General features: G+C 46.2%; 1 protein-coding gene across 3 annotated transcripts in view; it reads left to right on the top strand.

Annotated features, from left to right (window-relative positions):
• The first annotated feature begins 14935 nt into the window (after positions 1-14935).
• The window catches only part of FBXO21 (F-box protein 21), a 36557-nt gene continuing 29137 nt past the window's right edge, over positions 14936-22355 (top strand). For all 3 annotated transcript variants that reach the window (XM_061141871.1, XM_061141870.1, XM_061141869.1), the window contains exons 1-3: positions 14936-15199; positions 16082-16217; positions 18107-18201. In XM_061141871.1, coding sequence (XP_060997854.1) covers positions 14961-15199; positions 16082-16217; positions 18107-18201 — 470 coding nt within the window. In that variant the 5' untranslated portion in view covers positions 14936-14960. The remainder of the gene's footprint in view (positions 15200-16081; positions 16218-18106; positions 18202-22355) is intronic.

Genomic DNA, 22355 nt, shown 5'->3' with positions numbered 1-22355 from the left:
ATTCTTCCAAGGTCCACGCCTAGATGGGCAGAAAGAGAACTGACCCCAGGCCACCAGACATCGGCCCGAGAACACAGGAATTTCTTGCCAAACACACTCTTTGCAGCCACCTGCTTGGGGCTTCCAAAAGGAGGTCAGGTTTTGCCCTAAGTCAGGTTTGCCACAAGATTCTCTGACCCAGATCATGGTGCCAGAATGATTATCAGCAAGCCAATGTCTGGACCCCTGACCACTATGACCCTGGTCCCTTTAAATTCATGCCATTTGGAAAAGCATGGACTTCAGATCTTAGGCTGACCGTGTTTCCTTGTATATGTCCATCGCCCCTGCCACCAATATCCAGCATGGCGCTGTACCTGCCTTACCCTCGAAGCCTGCTGTCTGAATAGGCACGTTAATCTGAGACCACCTGCCAGAGACAAGGAAAAAGAAATATTAATCTGGGCTTCCCTTGGGACCTGCCCACACTCCCTGTCTTCTCCCAGCCCTCTCCTGCATCTGAGTGTGCCATTTGACTCAAGAATGAAAGGCCAAAGGCAGGGATGGAGGATAAAGAATCTGAGCGGCTGTGAAAGCAACCTTGCCCCCCTCCCTAGGGACTCAACACAGATGGTCCCCACAAACCTGAAGCCTTGGCAGACTAACAGCAGCCTGGCCTCTCCTCTTTCTCCCACACCCTCCCAGACCTTGGTCCACCTGCCAGTCTCTGCCTGGTGGCACAAACACGCTGACGTGTTTCGGGTGCAAGGACTCAGGTAAACTCTCATGCCAGGAAAGCAGGAACTGTTTGGGGGTCTGTTCTCTATTAATACTGTCTGAGCCGTGTGCATGGGAGGTGATTGGGAGTAAACACACCTCGGCATGTTTCTGAATTCGCTATTTCCTAGAATATCTGAGCAAGCAGGGCATGCGTGTCTGGTCCCAAGCAGAGACCATTCTTAAGCAGGTGGCCCTGGCAGACGGGAACAGATCTGCCTGAAGATACAGCTTTCCAAAGTCTTCTAGAAATTGGCCCCAGGACATCTAAGTGCCCAGACTTGGCTCCCAGGAGATGCTCGGAGGCTCTAGTCTGGAGTCCGTCAACCTCAGTACTGTTGGCATTTGGGGCTGGATAATTCTTTGGGTGGGGGGCTGCCCAGGGCTTTGTAGGATGTTGACCAGCATCCCTGGCCTCCACCCACCCACCCACCCAACCCCCCCGAAAGTTGTGACAACCAACTGTGTCTTCAGACCTTGCCAGATGAAGCCTGGGGACAACAGACTCTCTACCAGCTGCCCCAGGCCTTCTTACCATCCACCTCCTGGAATAAGCGAGGCATTTCTCAGCCCGCTGGTTTTCCTTCCATTATCTGCTGCCTAACAGAGACTCAAACGATTTCAAGAGGAAATGGACAATTACAGTTTCACCAACTCCCTCCCAGGACAGAAAGATGGCAGCCCCGATTCAGTAAGATGCTGTGCCCTTGGCGTCCAGTTCGGATGAAGACTCCGGAGGCCCAGTGCCCTCCTGTGCCCACCCCCACCCCGCCTCCACCCCCCTGTCCTTGCTCTCATGTTGTCGTTGTGATTGTAAGGCCCACTCCGGGCTCAGCAGTGGTTTTCCAGGTGGCGCCGGACGGGTTTGTGGGTGGGGGTCGCCCTGTGTCGCTGGGCAGGTGGTGGGTTTCTGTTCCGGGTCTGGGGAGCCAGGGAGGTGGGCCGAGCGGGTGTCGTTGCCTCTCACCACACTGCACCGTCAGAAAACTCGGACTCCCCCTACCTCTGAGCTCTCGATGCTGCTAACGCCGCCAAGTGTCCCGTGCGCTCTAGCACCTTCCCAGAACGCGCTCTGCAAGGTTGTCCAGGCTGTGCTCGCCGCATGCTCTTCTGTATCACTCTTCTAATTTGATGAAATTCAACAAAAGTCTATTTATGCCTGTTTGCATCATGGTCAAAATATTAAAAAGTGGACTCAACTCGACTGGCTGTGGCCTTTTGTTTGACTGGCCTAGGATTTCTCACGTCTTTTGCTTACTATGTGCGGCTGGCCGGGTGCCCCCAGGAAGCCCAGTCTGAGATAGAGGTGGCAGGAGGCTGATGGGTGGGGATGGGGCGGGGAGGGAACCTGAGCTGCCACGTCTCAACAGAAACTTCCGCCAGCCCTGCCGGGAATTCTGAAGATGGCCTTGCAGGGCTATCCCCAGTGTAGGACAAGAAGCCCTGGCGCTCTGCAGCTGAAGCCATCCCCCAAGGGCAGGAGGGCGTTCTCAGGGTCCAGAGGAAGAGCTGTGGACTCCTGACACGGATCTGGAGGGCAGTTCTCAGTGTCCTGTCCACCCTCCTCCCGACACCTTTGCCCGATCACGGCTGCATCCCTAGAAAGGATCCCAAAGGGAGAGTACCACCTTCTCCCTCAGTCCTCTCTCCCTGAACCTAATTCCCAGCTGACTTCAGACTCTATTCTAAAAGGAAGAGACTTCCAAAGCAATAAAAGGGGACATCCCCAGCAGTCCAGTGGTTAAGACTTTGTCTTCCAATGCAGGGGATGTGGGTTCGATCCCTAGTCTGGGAGCTAAGATCCTACATGCCTCTTGGCCAAAAAACCAAAAGATAGAAACAATATTGTAACAAATTCAGTAAAGACTTTAAAAATGGTCCACATCAAAGGAAAAAAAGCATTTAAAGGACAGATGAAAAGAAGCGATCCCAAATACCCTGACAGAGTGGCTAATATGAAAGGATCAAGTGAAGGGTGGCCTTTATCAAGCCCTTTTGAACATGGCCATTTAGATGCTGTAGCCAGTTTGACCTTCACACCTATTTCCCAGTCAAAAAGCACAAGCTATTAGATAGTCAACCTTTTAAATTACAAAGTTATTTATCCAACAGCAGTGATACCCTTCACACTGTTCCTGACTCTTCTGCCCCATCCCTGAGCCTCAGGGCCAAGTTCAAACAGGAGATGCTTATCAGCAAGGAAGCAGAAAGTCAGCACTCAATCCACACTGCCCTTCAGAAATGAATTAAAATAATGGCTAACAGTTATCAAATGCCAGTCTTTACCAGAATACTCTGACATGTTACCATTGCTCTCCACAGCTTAAAACTTGGGAAACTAAGGCAAGAGCTTGGGGCTTTCCTGGTGGCTCAAATGGTAAAGACTCTGCCTGCAATTGAACCCAGAGGCCCAGGTTCAAACCCTGGGTCAGGAAGGTCCCCTGGAGAAGGGAATGGCTACCCACTCCAGTATTCTTGCCTGGAGAATTCCATGGAGAGAGAAGCCTGGCGGCTGCAGTCCATAGATCCACAAAGAGTTGGACATTACTGAGTAACTAACACTTTCACTTTCAAGGCGAAAGCAGCTCAACCAGTCAACACAGCTAGTAAGTATTAGAAATGGAGTTTGAGCCCAGACCGTCCGGCTTGAGAATCTGCATTTTTAACTACCACCTGGTTTCAGACCAAAAAAAAAAAAAAATGCTGACTGCCATTTCAGTAAACAAAAAATGTTCCTGCCATTCCTGTGTAAACAACTGGACAACCCACCCCTCCCCCTCAGCGTACCCAGATGGGGAGTCAGGATGGAGAAAAACAGGATACTGGCCCTGGATAGTTAAAAGACACATATTCAAGGAATAATTTCAATGCACCTAGACTCTTACATCTTCCCATGCATAGAACACCACTAAGATCATTAACTTGAGAGGGCTTGGGTTTTGTGCATGTGTGTGACTAGCAGTAATCTTTTGATGTTTGACTTCATGTCCATTTGTCTTCAGCAAAAATGCCTACATACCCCTACATCTTTCTTCTCTGGAACAGTTCCACAGACCAATCTGAGATGTTGCCTTTCCCAGGCTAGAGTTCTCAGCAAGGTCCCACATAAAACATAATTCTTAACTTTTCAGTTCAGTTCAGTGGCTCAGTCGTGTCCGACTCTTTGTGACCCTGTGAACTGCAGCACGCCAGGCCTTCCTGTCCTTCACCAACTCCCAGAGTTTACCCAAACTCAGGTCCATTGAGTCGGTGATGCCATCCAGCCATCTCATCCTCTGTCGTCCCCTTCTCCTCCTGCCCTCAATCATTCCCAGCATCAGGGTCTTTTCAAATGAGTCAGCTCTTCACATCAAGTGGCCAAAGTATGGGAGTTTCAGCTTCAACATCAGTCCATCCAATGAACACCCAGGACTGATCTCCTTTAGGATGGACTGGTTAAATCTCCTTGCAGTCCAAGGGACCCTCAAGAGTCTTCTCTAACACCACAGTTCAAAAGCATCAATTCTTCGGCACTCAGCTTTCTTTATAGTCCAACTCTCACATCCATATATGACTACTGGAAAAACCATAACCTTGACTAGATGGACCTTTGTTGGCAAAGTAATGTGTCTGCTTTTTAATATGCTGTCTAGGTTGGTCATAACTTTCCTTCCAAGGAGTAAGGGTCTTTTAATTTCATGGCTGCAGTAACCGTCTACAGTCATTTTGGAGCCCAAAAAAATAAAGTCAGCCAATGTTTCCCCATCTATTTGCCATGAAGTGATGGGACCAGATGCCATGATCTTAGTTTTCTAAATGTTGAGCTTTAAGCCACTCTCCTCTTTCACTTTCATCAAGAGGCTCTTTAGTTCTTCTTCACTTTCTGCCATAAGGGTGGTGTCATGTGCATATCTGAGGTTATTGATATTTCTCCTGGCAACCTTTTAGGTTGTGCCTTTTTTTTTTTCCAGTTGACACAGTGCTGCTAAGAGACTATCACAGTTCAAATCCTGGCTCCTCCACTTCTGAGCTGTGCAACTTTAGATAAGTTGCCTAACCTCTCTGTGCCTTCATTTCTTCACTGTAAAATAGGTTGTGGTGATTTTGACTTCATTGCCTTGCGATAGGATTAAATGAGTTAATATATACAACACACACAGAACATAACGGCATGGAATGGAATAGAATAGGACAGAACGGAATAGTCCTATACATGAGTAAACTAGCTCTGGTTCCTTCCAACTTTCTCATCTCTTTTCTATATGTATTTATTTATTTATTGCTGTGCTAGGTCTTCATTGCTGTGTGTGGGCTTTCTCTATTTGCAGCAGGCAGGGACTACTCTCTAGTTGTGGTGTGCGGGCTTCTCATTGTGGAGGCTTCTCTTGTTGCAGAGCGCGGGGCTCTAGGACATGTGGGCTTCAGTAGTTGCGGCTCAAGGGCTCCAGAGTACAGGCTCAGTAGTCGTGGCACACAGGCTTAGCTGCTCCATGGCATGTGGGATCTTCCTGGAACAGGGATTGAACCCGTGTCTCCTGCAACGTCAGGCGGATTCCTAACCACTGGACCACCAGCGAAGTCCCAGTCCTTTTTCCTTATTGAAACTCAAAACAGCCTCATCTTGTTGCTGTTTGCCATTTGACACTTAGGTGCTGGGTTTCCCAGACCACCTGCCATCACAGGGGCCACTGGTTTTAAAAGCCAAATCCTTGCCCTCTCCCCACACCTGCTCATTAGTGCTCGCTGGGGATTCAGGTTTGCCACCGCCGCATTTTTAACCAGTTCTTCCATGTGACCCATATACACACTGGAATTTTGACAGGCCCAGCCTCGAGAGGTGGCTGGGGACAATTTAACATTTGTGTGCCTCCTGACTGGGGTGGCTTCTGTAGCCTGGCAACCAGGTGAAAAATCCAAGTTTACACTGAAACAAAACCTTCCCAACCACAAATCAAAGGAGAAGGGAGTGGGAAACAAGTGGGGGAAGGAAAAAAAGGAATTTTGAGTAACAGCAGATCAATACAGAATATGGCCTTCGCAGTCAGTTGAATAGTAAAAAAAAAAATGTACTTCTGTTTTTCATTGTACCCTTTGCAAAACCGCTGAGGAGGCAAAAAACAGGGAACGTATTTACAATCAGTACAGAGCTTAACCCACATCAGTAGAAGGAAATCACTTTAGCAATAGCCTCTGGAGGAAAATAAGATTAAGTTAATCAAATAGCAGAAGATTAAAACCAGAGTAAATAGTAAATTAGTAAAGTGATTTTTTTTTTTTTAAACGCAAATCTTTTATATTACTAGACCGGGGTGGGGGGCAGGGTGGGAGGACAAGGGTGGATGGGTCTCCCGGCTTCTTGGCATCTTCGTTTTCTCGGCTGGAAGTCAGAGTCGAGGTTGGAAGTTGGTGTTAGAAGCCCCACTCTCTCCTCCCTAATTTACTGTTTCAAGGAATTTTGAGATCTTCAAGAGTGATGAGTCCTATGTGCCACAAGGATATATTGGGGAAAAGAAACTATTAAAGGCAAGAAAGCCTCTAAGACACACTACCAACTCACGGTGTAGTATCTGTGGCATTAGTTAAACATTAAGCAGTGAGTAACTGAATTAGTTCTATTTTGAAGGCTTTGAAAAGAGTCGCTAATGGATATGTAGTTACTAGCAGAAAAGCCTCAGGGAAAATCTGTGGGGAGAGACACCTGTTCCTTGCTCCTCCAAGCTGGAGCTAATAACATCACCTTCCTTGAAAAGCGCACACTGCCCCCAGGTTGCCCTTTCCAGAACCGTCTCTTTCAGCCCCCCTCGTCTTTGCTCAAAGGCATTTGAGACCACCAGGGACCAGAGGGGGAAGAGCAACCTCTCTGGCCAACACTCGCTGGCTGCTCTGGCCACAAGCAGTCTTTTGCGTTTCTGTTTAGGCCACTACTCCAGCCAAACCATCCAGTCTTCTGATTTGCCCCCAAGGGCCCTAAACACAGCTTTTATTTTCCTTCTAGCTTGCCTTTGCTTCTGCCACGCCTCTCACCTAGAGAGCCCACCCTGCCCTCTCATTTCTGCGGATCCCACCTCCATTGCTGAGGGCAGGATTCAAACACTGCCTTTTCAGAGAAGCCCTCCTCCACCGTCCAGCTATACTTCCTGTCTGTACCAATTGCTTGGCATAGTGGAGGTACTGCTTTGCAATTGTGTGTGTGTGTGTGTGTGTGTGTGTGTGTGTTCTACCTGCTTCTGCGTATCCATTATCTGTTGCCACAATAACGCTGCCTAACAGTCACAACATCTCCCTGGCACACTACTTTATTGCTGCAGGGGTTGGAGTCATGCTGCTATGAGCCAAGGGATTCAAGTAGCCTCTACAAGCCAGGAAGGGTTTCACCCAGAGCCGCCACAAAGAACAGAGCTCTGCCGCATCTTGAGCTTAGTCTCCTAAGACCCACTTGAGACTCTGACATCCAGGGCAATAAGATCACACGTTGTGATGGTTTTAAGACCCTAAGTTGTGGTAATTTGTTACAGCAGCAATAGAAAAGTAAAATCTCTATTAAATCTGTATTAATTTCTTATTGCTACTGATCTAAGGAAGAATCTATTTTCTTAGGTTTTCCAGCTTTTAGAAAGCTGCCCACATGTCTTGGCTTACGGCCCAACATCACTCCAACCTCTGTATCCATCATCACATCCCCTCTCTTTGACTCCGACCCTCCTGTGCCCCTCTTTTATGTATACATAAAAAAGGCTTCCCAGGTGGCTCAGCAGTAAAGAATCTGCCTGCATTGCTGGAGACGCAGGAAACGTGGGTTTGATCCCTGGGTCAGGAAGCTCCCCTGGAAGAGGGCATGGCAACCCACTCCAGTATTCTTGCCTGGAGAATCCCATAGAGGAGCCTGGTGGGCTGAAGTCCATGGGGTCGCAAAGAGTCAGACACGACTGAAGTGACTGAGCACACATGCATGTAAATATATACATGTGGCTGCGCTGACTCTTAGTTATGGCAGTAAAGATCTTCAGTGTTCATTGTGGCATGTGAGATCTTTAGTTGTGGCATGTGAACTCTTAGTTGCAGCATGTGGGATCTAGTTCCCTGATCAGGGATCGAACCTGGGGCCTCCTGCATTGGGATTTCAGAGTCTTGGCCACTGGACCACCAGGAAAGTCACCCGCCTGTCTGATAAGGGCCCTTGTGATTACATTGGGCCCACAGGATTGTCCGGGATTCTCTCTTCATCTCAAGATTCCTAACTTGATTCCATCTGCAAAGTCTCTTTTGCTGTGTAAGATGCCTGTGATGTCGTGGTTTATAATAAGGAATATATTTGCTCTCAGGCTTACCCAGTGAAAATGGCAACCCTCTTGAGTGTTCTTGCCTGGAGAATTCCATGGACAGAGGAGCCTCCTGAGCTACAGTACACAGGGTCACAAAGAGTCAGACATGACTGAGCATGCATGCTATGCTACATATTTGGTCTCAGTCCTGTGTCTGGCTCAGAGCTCCTAAAATTCTTGGAATCTCCTGTGATAAGAGTGATGAAGGTGTCTTGTTATTCTTAACAAGCCGCTTTCAACCACACCTGAGTTTATGTTACTATGGTGACTTTTGGAAAGCACCTGAGGAAGGGGGCTGGTTGCCAGGGGAACCAACCAGGTGATGAGAGGGTTGGATCTTTTGGTCCTACGCCCCTGAGCTCCTCAGAGGGAAGGGGGGCTGGAGGTTGAATCAACTGTCAATGCCCAATGATTTAATCAGTCATTCCAATGGAGTGTTGTCATTTAGTCACTAAGTCGTGTCTGACTCTTTGTGACCCCATGGACTGTAGCCCGCCAGGCTCCTCTGTCTATGGGGATTCTCCAGGCAAGAATACTGGAGCGGTTTGCCATTTCCTACAGGCAATCTTCCCAACCCAGGGATCTAACCCCTGTCTCTCACATCTCCCATCTGTAGGCAGATTCTGTACCATCTGAGCCACCAAATAGTTGAGCAAATGGGACAGAGCCCCTGCTTACACGGAGGTTACCTTTTATAGGAAGAAATGTGTTCATTATCAAATTAATGATAAACCTTGCGACCCTCACCAAACGCCCCTTCTTCCCTCATTTTACATAAAGTTCCCCCAGTTGACTTACGAGTTTATCCTGTGTGTCCCTTTTCTAAAAGAGGGCCTCCAGGGAATTCCCCGACGGTCCAGTGGTTAGGACTCCGGGCTTTCACTGCCGAGTGCCTGTATTTGATCCCTGGTTCCATGCAGGCTGTGTGATGTGGCCAAAAAAAGGAAATAATAAAATAGGGCCCGTGGGACGTCCCTCGTGGTCCAGTGGTTAACACTTTGCCTTTCCACCGTAAGGGGTGCAAGCTCAATCCCTGATCAGGGAACTAAGATCCCACATGCCAAGCAGCACGGCCAGAAAAAAAATAAGAAAATAAGTAAAGTAAAATAGGACTCCAGACAATAAAGCTTCAGGCTCCTTCTGACTGCAAAAAATGCACAACCTCAAAGCTTCAGTTCAGTTCAGTTGCTCAGTTGCGTCCAACTCTGCGACCCCATGCATTGCAGCACACCAGGCCTCTCTGTCCATCACCAACTCATGGAGTTTAACTCAAACTCATGTCCATTGAGTTGGTGATGCCATCCAACCATCTCATCCTCTGTCGTCCCCTTCTCCTCCCACCTTCAATCTTTCCCAGCATCAGGGTCTTTTCAAATGAGTCAGTTCTTCGCATCAGGTGGCCAAAGTATCAACTTACATTTTCTTTGGGGACCTTACTAAGGACTCTAGCCCAGGAAGTCAGCCTCTCAGAAAGCTCTGAGGAACTGTTCCAAAGTAAAAAGGGAGGAGCCAGGATACATAGGAGTTTTTGCTGGGTGTGGGGGGGGGGGGGGGGACAAAAATTAGTCCAACATCAAAAGATTGCTGCTAATCACACACATACACACACACACACACACAAACAACCAAAAACAGACATCTCAAGTTAATGATTTTAGTGCGTTTTTCTGTATGGAAAGATGCAAGAGGCCTGGCTCATGGAAACCATCCCTTTGATAGGTATCTCTAACGATGTAGGGCCAACACCATGTTTTCCTCCATCCTGAATTCCCCTCAGGGTGCACCATCCAGGTGGTGGCTGGCTTGAGGGTGGCAGCATTCTTTGTTTACTGAAACAGGAGGCAGTGTTCTTTGTCCACACCCCACAAAGCCTGAATTAGCTGGCGGGTGAATCCGATATGCCAATGTATGTATTACAGCCATTTAGGAGCACGTGTGTGCTCAGTTGCTCAGTCATATCTGACTCTTTGCAACCCCACAGACTGAAGCCCACCAGGTTCCTCTATCCATTGGGATTCTCCAGGCAAGAATACTGGAGTTGCCATGCCCTCTTCCAGGGGATCTTCTCCACCCAGGAGTCACACCCAGATCTCTACCATTACAGGCAGATTCTTTACCGTCTGAGCCACCAGGGAAGCCCAAGAATACTGGAGTGGGTAGCCTGTCCCTTCCCCAGGGAATGTTCCCAACCCAGGAATCGAACCAGGGTTTCCTGCAGTGCAGGCAGATTCTTTACCACCTGAACTAAGTACCGAATGAATGAAAGGGGGTTCTGCGAGGGCAGGAGAGTGAAGCAGGCTTAGTCTGTGATCAGCAGGCTTGTGTTCCTGGAGGCAAGTTCTTGAGTTGGAGCTAAAGGATGAGTAGGAGCTACAGACAGTCCAGGCAAGTGGCCCTGAATTAGCAGGTAGGAGAGAGAATCTAGGGCCTGGACCAGAAGAGAAAGGATGCGTTTATTTATTTTGAGAACAAGGAAAACCATAGAAGATTTATTTTGAGAACAAGGAAAACCATAGAAGATGTTGAGGGAGGTTGAGATATAGTCTCTCTAGCTGGACTGTGGTGGTCTCATGGGGAAGGAATTTTGAAGTCCTCCAGCCAAAGGTAACCAGAAATACACCTGATGGTCCAGGAAGATATTCTCTTGCTATAGAAGGGGAAGGGCACCCAGGAGGAACTCTGGGGAGCAGGTTAGTCAAGGATTGGGCTTGTGTGAGGGGGTTTTAAATAGGAACTCAGGTAGTGGGGGCGGGGTGTCTTCCCAGGTGGAGCTAATGGTAAAGAACCTGCGTGCACTGCAGGAGACATAAGAGACATGGGTTAGATGCCGGGGTCAGAAAGAGCCCCTGGAGGAGGGCATGGGAACCTACTCTAGTATTCATGCCTGGAGAATCCCATGGACAGAGGAGCCTGGCGGGCTACAGTCCATAGGGTGGCACAGAGTCAGACACAAGTGAAGTGATAGCATGCTCACACAGGTAGTGGGGATCATCTTTGGGTTAAATACAGTCAGCAGTTCAGCAGAAAGGTACATTAAAAACTTAGAATCTTCCCTGTCAGCAAAATGAAAAGAGACCCATTCCCTCTTTTCTTTCTTGGAGCATTTCCTTAATAAATTCTGTATGTGTAAATCTTTGCGCTATCTTTTTTTTTTTTTTTTGGCCACGCTGCAGGATATGTGGGATCTTAGTTCCTTGACCAGGGATCTGACCCATGCTCCCTGCATTGGAAGCATGGAGTCTTTACCACTGGACCACCAGGGAAGTCCCTCCTCTGTCTCTTTCATAGGGATGTGAATCTTCTGTGGGTTCTTTTATTTTTTTTAATACTATGGCACACTATACACAACAGGAAATTTACAATTCAACTATTTTTAAGTATAAATTCAATGGCATGGAGGGCATTCATGCTGTGTAACTGTCAACCACTATCTCTTTCCAGAACTTTTTCATCACCCTAAGACAGAAACTCTGTACCCATTCTGCAAGAACTCCCCATTCTCTCCTCCCTCTCAGCCCCTGGTAAACCTCTAGTCTACATTCTGTCTCCAAGAATTTGCCTTTTCTATATGTTTCATAGAAGTGTGATCATACAATAGCTGTCCTTTTGAGTGTGGCTTCTTTTTTAAATTAATTAACTTGGCTGCACCAGGTCTTAGTTGCAGCATATGGGATCTTTAGTTGCGGCATGCGGAATCTAGTTGCCTGGCCAGGGTTTGAACCTGAGCCCCCTACACATTGAGAGCGCAGAGTCTTAGCCACTGGACCACCAGGGAAGTCCCTCACATGCATTCTTCCACTTAGCATCATGTTCTCAGGGTTTACCCATGTTGTAGCACATACCAGTGCTTCATTCCTTTTTATGGCCGAGTATTATTCCACTGTGTGTCTATACTACATTTTGCAAACTTTTTCAAAGGCTAGATAAATAAGCCTCTTGGCCAATATCACAACCCAGGGCTGTTTCTTTTAAGGGCATGGGGAGCCATCTCTTTGAAATGTAAATGTCAAGGAAAGTTGTGTCCTTGTCTCCCTGCCATGTGGGAGTTTGAGCACTTGTATTTATGCTGTAACTGCCAGCTTATCACAAAGGTGAGAAATTTTATTATTCCTTGAGACAAAGGCAGGTAGTATGTGTGCTCCACTTAGCAGGTGACTTTAGCATGACCTGGGCTAGGGAAAGTTTGATCAGACTCTTACCTTTTAGTGCTTTAAAAAAAAAAACAAAACACTTTATTTAGGCTGTTCTGGGTCTTATTTGAGGCATGTGGGATCTAGTTCCCCAACCAGGGATCAAACCCAGGTCCCCTGCATTGGGAGCATGGAGTCTTAGCCACTAGGTCAACAGAGAAGTTTCAGATCCTCTTACTTCTTAAGTGATTGGTAATTTACAAGCCACCACTAATCTTGGGAGAGTCCCTTGGACTGCAAGGAGATCCAGCCAGTCCATCCTAAATGAGATCAGTCCTGGGTGTTCATTGGAAGGACTGATGTTGAAGCTGAAACTCCAATACTTTGGCCACCTGATGCGAAGAGCTGACTCATTTGAGAAGACCCTGATGCTGGGAAAGATTGAGGTCAGGAAGAGAAGGGGACGACAGAGGATGAGGTGGTTGGATGGCATCACAAACTCGATGGACATGGGTTTGGGTGAACTCCAGGAGTTGGTGATGGACAGGGAGGCCTGGCGTCCTGCAATTCATGGGGTCGCAAAGAGTCAGACATGACTGAGCAACTGAACTAAACTCAATTGAACTAATCTCGGGAACATGTACATGACGCAATGTTTGGCTGTCTATAAAAAGGTGGGATTTCTCTCTGTGGTCTCATTAGCAGGTTACCTGTGATGTATATCACCATCTGGTTTAATGCATGTTCAACAATAAAAATGTTCTTCTTTCCTAGGACTTGGGGAGGATTCTCTGGATTGGCATAGGAAAATTTAATTTTAATTTGTCATTGATCAGAAAGCAAGAGTCATTCATAAAAAACAGCTTCTGTCTCACAGGCTGGAAACTTTGCCAAGATCTGAGTGTTACCAAGGCTGATGTTCACCTTCTCAGGGCCAGGGCTGGACTGTTAGGAGCCACAGTAGAGATAGGAACAGAGACAGTGGCTGAAGAGAGAGAAGAGACAGATTTGACGGATATTAAGAATGATCATTCAGACAAGAAATTGCTTCCCTATTTCCCCCCCAGAAAAGCTTCTTTGAAGTAACTGAGGCACATGAATCTTAACCTGTATTGGGCATCCAAATAGAAATGGTGTATGCTAGCACATAGCTCCGGAGAAGGCAATGGCACCCCACTCCAGTACTCTTGCCTAGAAAATCCCGTGGACGGAGGAGCCTGGTGGGCTGCAGTCCATGGGGTCCCTACGAGTCGGACACAATTGAGCGACTTCACTTTCACTTTTCACTTTCACACATTGGAGAAGGAAATGGCAGCCCACTCCAGTGTTCTTGCCTGGAGAATCCCAGGGACGAGGGAGCCTGGTGGGCTGCCATCTATGGGGTCGCACAGAGTCAGACACGACTGAAGCGACTTAGCAGTAGCATCAGCAGCACACAGCTCAACCCTTTTTCCAGGTTATGGGATCTAACAGCGGTTAGCACGTTTAGTGGTTGAAAGCTTCGAATCTGGAGCCACCACCTGATTCCACCTCAAAGTTGCCCAGCTAAGCCCTTCACCATTTCCTGGCCTACAAAATCAAGAGCCCAGAAACAAGGTTGTTTCCATCTCCTAGGTTTTGGATTTATTTCTTACTCAGCGGCGGGAACTGATGTATATGCATTGTTTCATTTAATAGGAAGACCTATTGTTGTCCCCATTTCATAGATGTGAAAGCAGAGGCTTGGAGATGTTATGCTCTACTGGGCATTTGGACCCAGATGGTGAGGGAGAGAGAAGTAACAAGGATGGCAACAGGTTCCAGTTTTGCAGGAATGCATGGATGGGTAGCCCCTTCCAAGGCAGGAACCTCTGGGAAAGAAACAAGGTAAACTGGGTGGGCGGGGGGGGGAGGACTCTGAACTCCTGGGAGGCAAGGACACTGTCTTATCCACCTCTGTGTCCCCAAGGCACCCAGTACAGGGCCTGGCACCAAACTGAGCTGAAAAACTGAAACAGGTGCAGGTGTGGAAAAAAAGAGAGTGCCTGCCCGGAGCTGAATGGGAACTCCTGTTTGGAGGATTCAAATCCAGGTTCCACCACTTTTTGTCTCTGTCACTTTTAATGAGTACGCCCACCTTTGTGAACTAGGTCTTCCTTATCTGTAGATCAAATATAAATATGGTACCTGTCACAGCCGGGCTCACATAGGCGGCCGTGAAAAACGTGCTTAAAATGCTTGGCACAGCACCCACTCATGAGTTTTATTATTACAGCAGTATGCTGTAATACTGGTTTAGCATCCAGTCAAGCAGAGTCAAGCAGATCTGGGTTAGAATCTAGGACAAGGAACTCCCAACAAGTCCCTTTATCTCCCTGAACCTCAGTTTCCCCATCTGTAACTTGGGAAGAACAGTTCTTAGGGTTATTGCGGAGGATGGAAGCTACTAATACTGTCCCCTGACAGCTCCCAGGCCTACAGCGCCGTTATTTTCCAAGACGCGTTTCCTTCCCTCGGCCAGGGGCGCAGCCCTCCCCGAGCAGTTGGGGCTGAGGGGGTGTGGCCACGGGCCTGAGCGGAGGAGGGGCGTGGGACCCCCGGTTCCCGCCCCTCGAGGCGGGTGGGCGGGGCCAAGCGGGGCTGTGGCCACAGGCCTGGGCGGGGCGTGGGGAGCCGGGGGGCGGGGGAGGACCTCGACGCCCGCCCCTCGAACCGGGTGGGCGGGGCCAAGTGGGGCGCCCTGGCGCGAGCGAACGCGCGCGCGCGCGCGCGGGGCCCCAGGTACGCGGACAAGATGGCGGCGGCAGCGGTCGACAGCGCGATGGAAGTGGTGCCGGCGCTGGGGGAGGAGGCCGCGCCCGAGGCGGCGGGCCTCAGCTGCCTCGTCAACCTGCCGGGAGAGGTGCTAGAGTACATCCTGTGTAGCGGCTCGCTGACGGCCGCCGACATCGGCCGCGTCTCCAGCACCTGCCGGCGGCTGCGCGAGCTGTGCCAGGGTAGCGGGAAGGTGTGGAAGGAGCAGTTCCGGGTGAGGTGAGCCCGCGCTCCCCCCTCTCTCCCCGCGCCCCCCACCCCACCCCGGGGCCCCGGCCTGGCAGCTCCGAGCCGCCGCCGCCGCCTCCCTGCCGGCTCGCGGACCCCACCCCCGGGAGGACCCCTTCCCGCGGACAGACAGACAAAGGCCTCCAGGCCGCTGGCCCCTCCGTCCACGCCAGGCGGACTCGCGGATACCGAGATTGCGTCTCGGGAAGCGCCCAGCTGCCCGGCCCTCCATCAAAGGTGACGACCGTGGTTATCACCGCTGATCCATCCTGCGCGCTTCTTTTGTGCCCGACTCCGTGCTAAAATGTTTACACGGACCCGTGATGCAGTGATCCTAACGGCCGTTTGAGGGAAACGGGCGCAGCATCCCTTTGGCGGTTGGCCGAGAGCACAGATTTCGGTTAGGACCCGGGATAAAATCTGGCCCTGGCATACTCATCGTGTGACCTTGGGGGTAGCAGCTTCCCTTTTTGGAGCCTCATGTATCGACTTTAAATGGTGTTGTGATGAAGACCTATCTTTTACTGTGGTGGTTAGATGAGCTGATATATAGGGACCCTTACACAGGGCCCCGCTCTTAGGACGCGCACAATTAATGTTAACTGTGATTGCCATCACTGTGATTGTTGTTGCTACGACTGTCCCCATTTTATAAGTGGGGAGTGGAGACACAGTATTGATATTGCTAAGCCAAGGTCACGGTGTGTGGGAGTGCGTGCGCGCCGAGTGAAGATTTGAACTGGGTCCCTCACCAGGGCCGCCCCTGATGCCTAAACCCAACCGCTTTCGCTGTTTTCCAAAGCTGCTTTTGATTCATGTTTAATTCTGCCTTTGCGTCTCTGTTAAGCTGAGGGGGTGTTTTTCTCCTTGTAGGTGGCCTTCCCTTATGAAACACTACAGCCCCACCGACTACGTCAATTGGTTGGAGGAGTACAAAGTTCGACAAAAAGCTGGGTTGGAAGCCCGGAAGATTGTAGCCTCGTTCTCAAAGAGGTTCTTTTCAGAGCACGTAAGAATCTGTTGATGGAGCTCTAAGCATTTGCCTGCTAGCGGTGGTCTGTGTCTGGGTCTGTAGGCATTAGCTCATCCAGCTCTTTTTGCTATCTCCCGTTTCAATGCGCTCACAATCCCTTCCTCACTTAGATGGCTGCAAGAGTCATTGTGTCCTTTCCTCCTGTCCAACAACACGGAGCCATTTGTCCCTGCCAGCTTTACTTTTCTAAAGCCAGAGAGAATGGGGGGAGGGACCCGCAGTGCAATGTGGAGGGAATCCAGATCAGCACTATTTCTCTTTAAGGGGGTTAGACAGTATTTTTTGCAGTCTCTGCATGATTGGGGGTATCGTCTATGATCGAACACTACAAATTTCACCCAGTTGTTTTCCCAGAAGGGTTGACAAAATTAATAGGGTTCTCTCTGGCTTTGCAGGTTCAAACCAGTAGTGAATGCATTATTTGTTAAGGTAACAGAGGATTAAAAGCTACCCATAAAGCAAGAATTATTACTCCCTGAGTGATACCATCTCATATTCATTATTTCTGAAAAGTTGTGGGGTTGGTTTGTTTGTTTTTAATGTTGCTGAAATGCATGGGTTTGTTGCTTTCCCTTCCACAAAATGCCTCACAGAAGTTTCTGTATGAGGTCCTGATTCTTAACTTTTTGCACATTCTGAAAAAGAGACAGCACTAAGATTTTATTTCTGATTGGAGGTCCAGAAATGGAACCAGTCTGATTTATCCTGATTTACTGAACATTAATTCTGATTTCTAATTTTAACTACTATTATTTAATGTTTCACACATTCCCTTTCAAGTTTTGAAAGGGAAAATTCTAACTTGGCACGCATTTGAATGTATCTCCCTATAAAGAATAAAACTAGGTGTTCCCCAGTGTAATTTGTTTCTATAAACAAATTTGTTTCTATAAATAAGTGTTTGTTAACGTCAGAATGACCAGAATTTGTGTCCTGTTTGGGATAAGCCATATGCTGGCTAAAAGCACTCACGGTCTCAGATATTCCACACGGGTTTAAGCACGTTTACACACACACATGGGGGTGCTGGATGTGTTTGATGCACTTGGACACTAGCTACTCGTTTGCAGCCTCTACTTACAGTCCAGCTGGTTTTGTGTGCGTATTTTAACAGCCTCAGCCTTTGTCTAGTAATAGTGCATCGTTGTGTTTCTCCCCCAGCTCCATCTTTCCCTGTCCCTCTGCATGATTAGAAGTGTGTCGAGGACTTTGAACATAGCAGGACTATACTTAGGATTGATCTGTGGGTAGATGACTTTGGCTCAGGACCCTTGTGCTCCTGTGTTTTCCACATGCACACAGGCTGACAAGAAATTTCCTGCCTACTTTCAGAAAGAAAAGTGGGAAAAGGAATCAAATTTTTAAACCGAGGTCGGCGGGGGCGGGAGGCGGGGGGCGGGAATCTTACAGCTCATCGGCACCACCACCTCAGCTTACAGAGGAGAAAACATGCCTGGACCTTCAGAGTCACCTAAACCCCTAGACCTCTCTCTCTGGCCCTGGACTCCTAGTTGAATACAGTGTTGCCAGCACAGAATAGGTACTGTGAAAGATACGTTTTTATATTTCTAGTTCTCCTTTCAGAGTTGTTTTTCCTTAGGTGAGAACTCTGGGTTATCACTTTCAGAAATTCCAGTCTATAAATTCCAAATATAATTCATTTGCAGCTAATAATATGATTTGAACAAATTACTGTTACCCCACAGGTTCCTTTTCTCCCCTAGTGGGTGGGTGGTGCCAGATAGTGTGGGAGAGGTGTTACCACTTCCTTGGAAGTGAACAGCTTTGCTTGTAACTTGCGTGTGTGAGAGACAACAGCATGGCTACTCCTCACTGAGGCCTCTGTGTGTGTGTCTTCTTCATAGGTCCCTTGTAACGGTTTCAGTGACATTGAGAATCTTGAGGGCCCAGAGATATTTTTTGAGGATGAGCTGGTGTGTATCCTAAATATGGAAGGAAGGTAAGCTGTATTTCTATCAGGAGTTTGTTTTATTAATAACCCCAGGATTAATTGCTGTAATAGGTGTGTGGCTGAACCAAGAGACATGTATTTCAAATGTTTCATGTTACATTCATGTCGCTGTAGTTATGTTTTTGAAAAATTCCATGTATACAAGGTAAATATACCAAGACAATTAATATTTAAAGAAATGGTGCAGAAATCCTTGTGGGAGAATTAGTATGTATTCCTTCTGGGGGTCAAATACTGTGCTCTGGGTACTTGTGTCTGTTATGCCATTTGGGTAACATGAATTATCCTTTCTTTGTTGTCAGTGCCAAATTTGCCTGTTGTGAGCTGAATTTAAAAAAATATTTTTCTTAGGCATGTCTTACTTAATGGATAATTTTTCATAGTTTCTGAATTCTGGTAAGACGTGATCTTACTTTAGCTTTGGACATTGTAGATATCTGGTAGAGTCGTTCATCGCTCCCGATCAAGAAGAACCCTTTGTCTCTTGGTTGTTACTTAAAGTTTTTTATGCTTTGTATTTTCTGCTGTGAAGGTTAATTTCTAGTTTACCTGAAAGATGACTTGGCTTCCAGCCTGACTTACCTATGAAAAATATTTTCTGCTCTAAAAGTTCTGGAAACTTGACTTGAGATGGAAGATAAGAATGCTATTTTAACATCTTCCTTAAGAGAGCTCATTGTGAAATAGCTCACAAACAAGGTGTAAGACATTTTTCTTTACTGTGGTCAAAGGGGTTTTAGGAGAGCAAAATATCTATCAGTGGAACAACTGTGGGGAGAGGTAAAATGTGTCACTATTCTAGGCCTTGGATGAGTCCTGATGCAGAGGTCATTTTTCTGTTTCTATTTTGGTTTATCTATAAATGAATTGAAGTGTGATCTAATAGTCAGTATTGTGCAGCTTTAAAAATAAATGTTGACCTCTCTTTTTTGCATATATAAACATAGACTTTTAAATACATAAGTCAATACATACTGAGTTTATTGGTTGGTTCGGTTTGGTTGGATGTTTAGTGCAGACTTTTTTTTTTTTTCTTATTTATGTGGCTTTTCCTTCCTCTCTTCTCCCTCCATTTGCATTGGCCTTCCCTGCCCCCACTCCCACAGTTTATGATGACAACCTAGATTGTAGGCTTCCATGCTAATATGATATACATGAAGATGAAGGGGGATCATTACTTTACAAAACTGAGATCATGTAATAGGTACTTTTCAATAAATATCTTTTTTTTTCCTCATTCAACATTACCTTGTGGAAATCTGTCCTGATCAATTGGTAAAAACCAAATTCACCTTTAGTAATGACTGCCTGCTTTTTTGTAGTATATACCATGACTTATTTAACCATCCCTCTATTGATAATAATCACTTTCTTCTCTATTTTGTGTTACTGTGGAGAGTGATGTTTTTAGTGCTTTCATTTCTAAGTGTTAGTTCCTAGGAGTGAGTTTCTTAAGTCAGACTATAGAATGTTATTTGAAAAACATAAGGCAGAGCATAGGAGACATAAGAGATGCAGGTTCTATCCCTGGGTCGGGAAGATCCCCTGGAGGAGGAAGTGGCAATCCACTCTGGTATTCCTGCCTGGGAAATCCCATGGACACAGGAGCCTGGTCGGCTGCAGTTCACAGGGTTGTAAAGAATTGGACACAGCTGAGTGACTCAGTGCACACGGCAGAGCATGTCCTTGAATAAGAAGACTTATTACAAAAATGTCAGTTCTTCCAAAGTTAGTCTATAAACTTAGTACTGTTCCGTTTAGGATCCAACAAGAGTTTGTGTGTCTTAAATGGATATTAGTGTCATAAAATATACACAGAAGAATAAGTTCACAAGAAGAGCCAGAAAAAAACAGTTTTTAAATAATCACAATGGGAAGCTTCTGGAGTAGGAAACGGCAACCCACTCCAGTATTCTTGCCTGGGAAACCCCATGGACAGAGGAGCCTGGCGGGCTACAGTCCATGGGAATACAAAGAGTTGGGCACAAGTGAGTGACTGAACACATGCACACAATAGGAAACTTCCACCACTTGATATTAGAACATATTATAATGCTGCCTGTTATCAAACATTACAAAATTTGAATAAAAATGGATAGCTCCATCAGTGGCAGAGGATCATTCAAAGCCATGTCCCAGCATAAAAGATAACGTATTTAAACTCAGAGGGGAGACGATGGATTATTTAATGAATGGTATTGGACATAACTGAATATCCACCTGGAAGAAAGTAAAACTTACATCATGTACAAAAATTAAATTCTAAGATTAAACAACCTAAAATTTTAAATTATCACATGAAAATTCTTCAAGAAAACAGGAGACTTCATGTACAATCTACAAATTCCTTCTGAACCATGACAGGTAATGCAAAGGCACTTAAAAAAAAAGACAAATGATTTTGCAGTAAAAAAAATAGATTTGTATGACCAAAGAAACTGTAAACAAAGTCAGTAGAATACTTACAATTTCTGAAAAGAGAATTTAAAATGTACAAAGGATAGGAGGATAACATTCTCAGGAAAGCAAGTCCAGGCACTGACAGTCTAGTAAAAATACCTTTAAATTCACTCAGATAAATGTTAAATAATAATGAAGTACTGCTTTTTTACTTATCAGATTGGTTACAAAAAGACTGAATATGAATTGCCAGCAAAAAGGTATATTATTATAGTTTTTTTAAGAAATAAGATATCATAAATATGTTACTTTTTAGCCTGACAAATATTTTTAACCTAAAGCAGGGTTGTTTTTTAATAACAGAATACTTGCATGTTTGTAGATATTTTGGGGTGCTGGTTTTCATAAATGACCCTATTTATATTCATTCTTGGCAAATGACTTGATGTTTGGATATGGAAAGCATAGGAAGGAAAAAGTGTAGTTTCCATAAATGCTGAGGCACTGATCCCTGGATATTTGAGAACAGTTTACGTTTACATTCTTTGTGGTCTTAAAAAAGAGTAAATAAAGATTTGAAGCAGCATATTAGAAGAGCATACACCATAGCTAAGAAAACTGACCCAGAATGACCAACACCGAAGCATATTTCAGTAAAACTATTGGACTTTAAAGACAGGAAAGTCCTTTGAGAATCCAAGCAAAAAAGATGAAGCCACTTACAAGGGAGAGTAAGTCAGAATATCATCAGACTTTCCAACAGGAGTAGTCTATGCCAGAGAAAAAGAGTTAACACATTTAAGATATCCAAGGATGGAGAAAGTCAGCCGAGGATTTTTATATCCAGCCACATTGATTTCCAAGTGTAAAAGCTGTGGCGAAACCTATCCACTTGCAGTAATTCAGGGACTTTTGAGCTCTACCTGAAAAATGTGCTAGAAAATAAGCTTCAAACAACCGAAATAACCAGAGAGACCCTAATACAAGGACTGGTGGTGAGCATTAAGTAAAGGTTTACTTGTAGAATTAAATCCAAGTGACAGTTGATAGGGATGAAGGTATTGTATGTGGTGGCTGTAAGCTCTGTGTAGACACAATACAGCTCTCCAAAAGAAATGAACAGACGGTAGGGGAGAGCATGAGCAAAATGTTTCACTGTTTTCAGGAACCATCAAGGTGATGAGAGTATTGGTCTTGTTATTCCAAGACTGGTGTGTGTGTGTGTATGAAAGAGAGAGAGATGTGGAATAAGACAAGTAAGTGATCATGTGATATTCTGATTCATCCCTGGTATCCTGAAGAAACAGGATTCTCCTGGAGGAAAAAAGATATATATATATCCCTGGTATCCTGAAGAAACAGGATTCTCCTGGAGGAAAAAAGATATATATATATATATATATATATATATATATATAATAGAAGGTAAAAACTGTATAGTTGTGAGTTTAAATTAGATGTTATCAGTATGAACTCATAAGATACTTGATACTGAAATATGTGTTAGGTATATATGTATGCATATGTACACACACTTACACACTAGACTCACTGAAAAGGTCTGGAAGCAAGAACCAACCCAGTAGAAATGATCATCAGTAGTCCTCAGATTGTGGTCTTCTGTCAGTACTTCCCACATAAGCAGCCAGGGTTTCTGGAGAAATGGCTGATTCTAGGTCCAGAGCAGAAAATGTAAAAGATGACCCAGAAGCATCTTGGAAGCCTGGAGCCAGGTAGCAAGG

Source organism: Dama dama, chromosome 5, assembly GCF_033118175.1.
Source record: "Dama dama isolate Ldn47 chromosome 5, ASM3311817v1, whole genome shotgun sequence".
Classification (NCBI taxonomy): domain Eukaryota; kingdom Metazoa; phylum Chordata; class Mammalia; order Artiodactyla; family Cervidae; genus Dama; species Dama dama.
The sequence above is the reverse complement of the archived record's forward strand: the minus strand, read 5'-3'. Positions and strand labels throughout refer to the sequence as shown.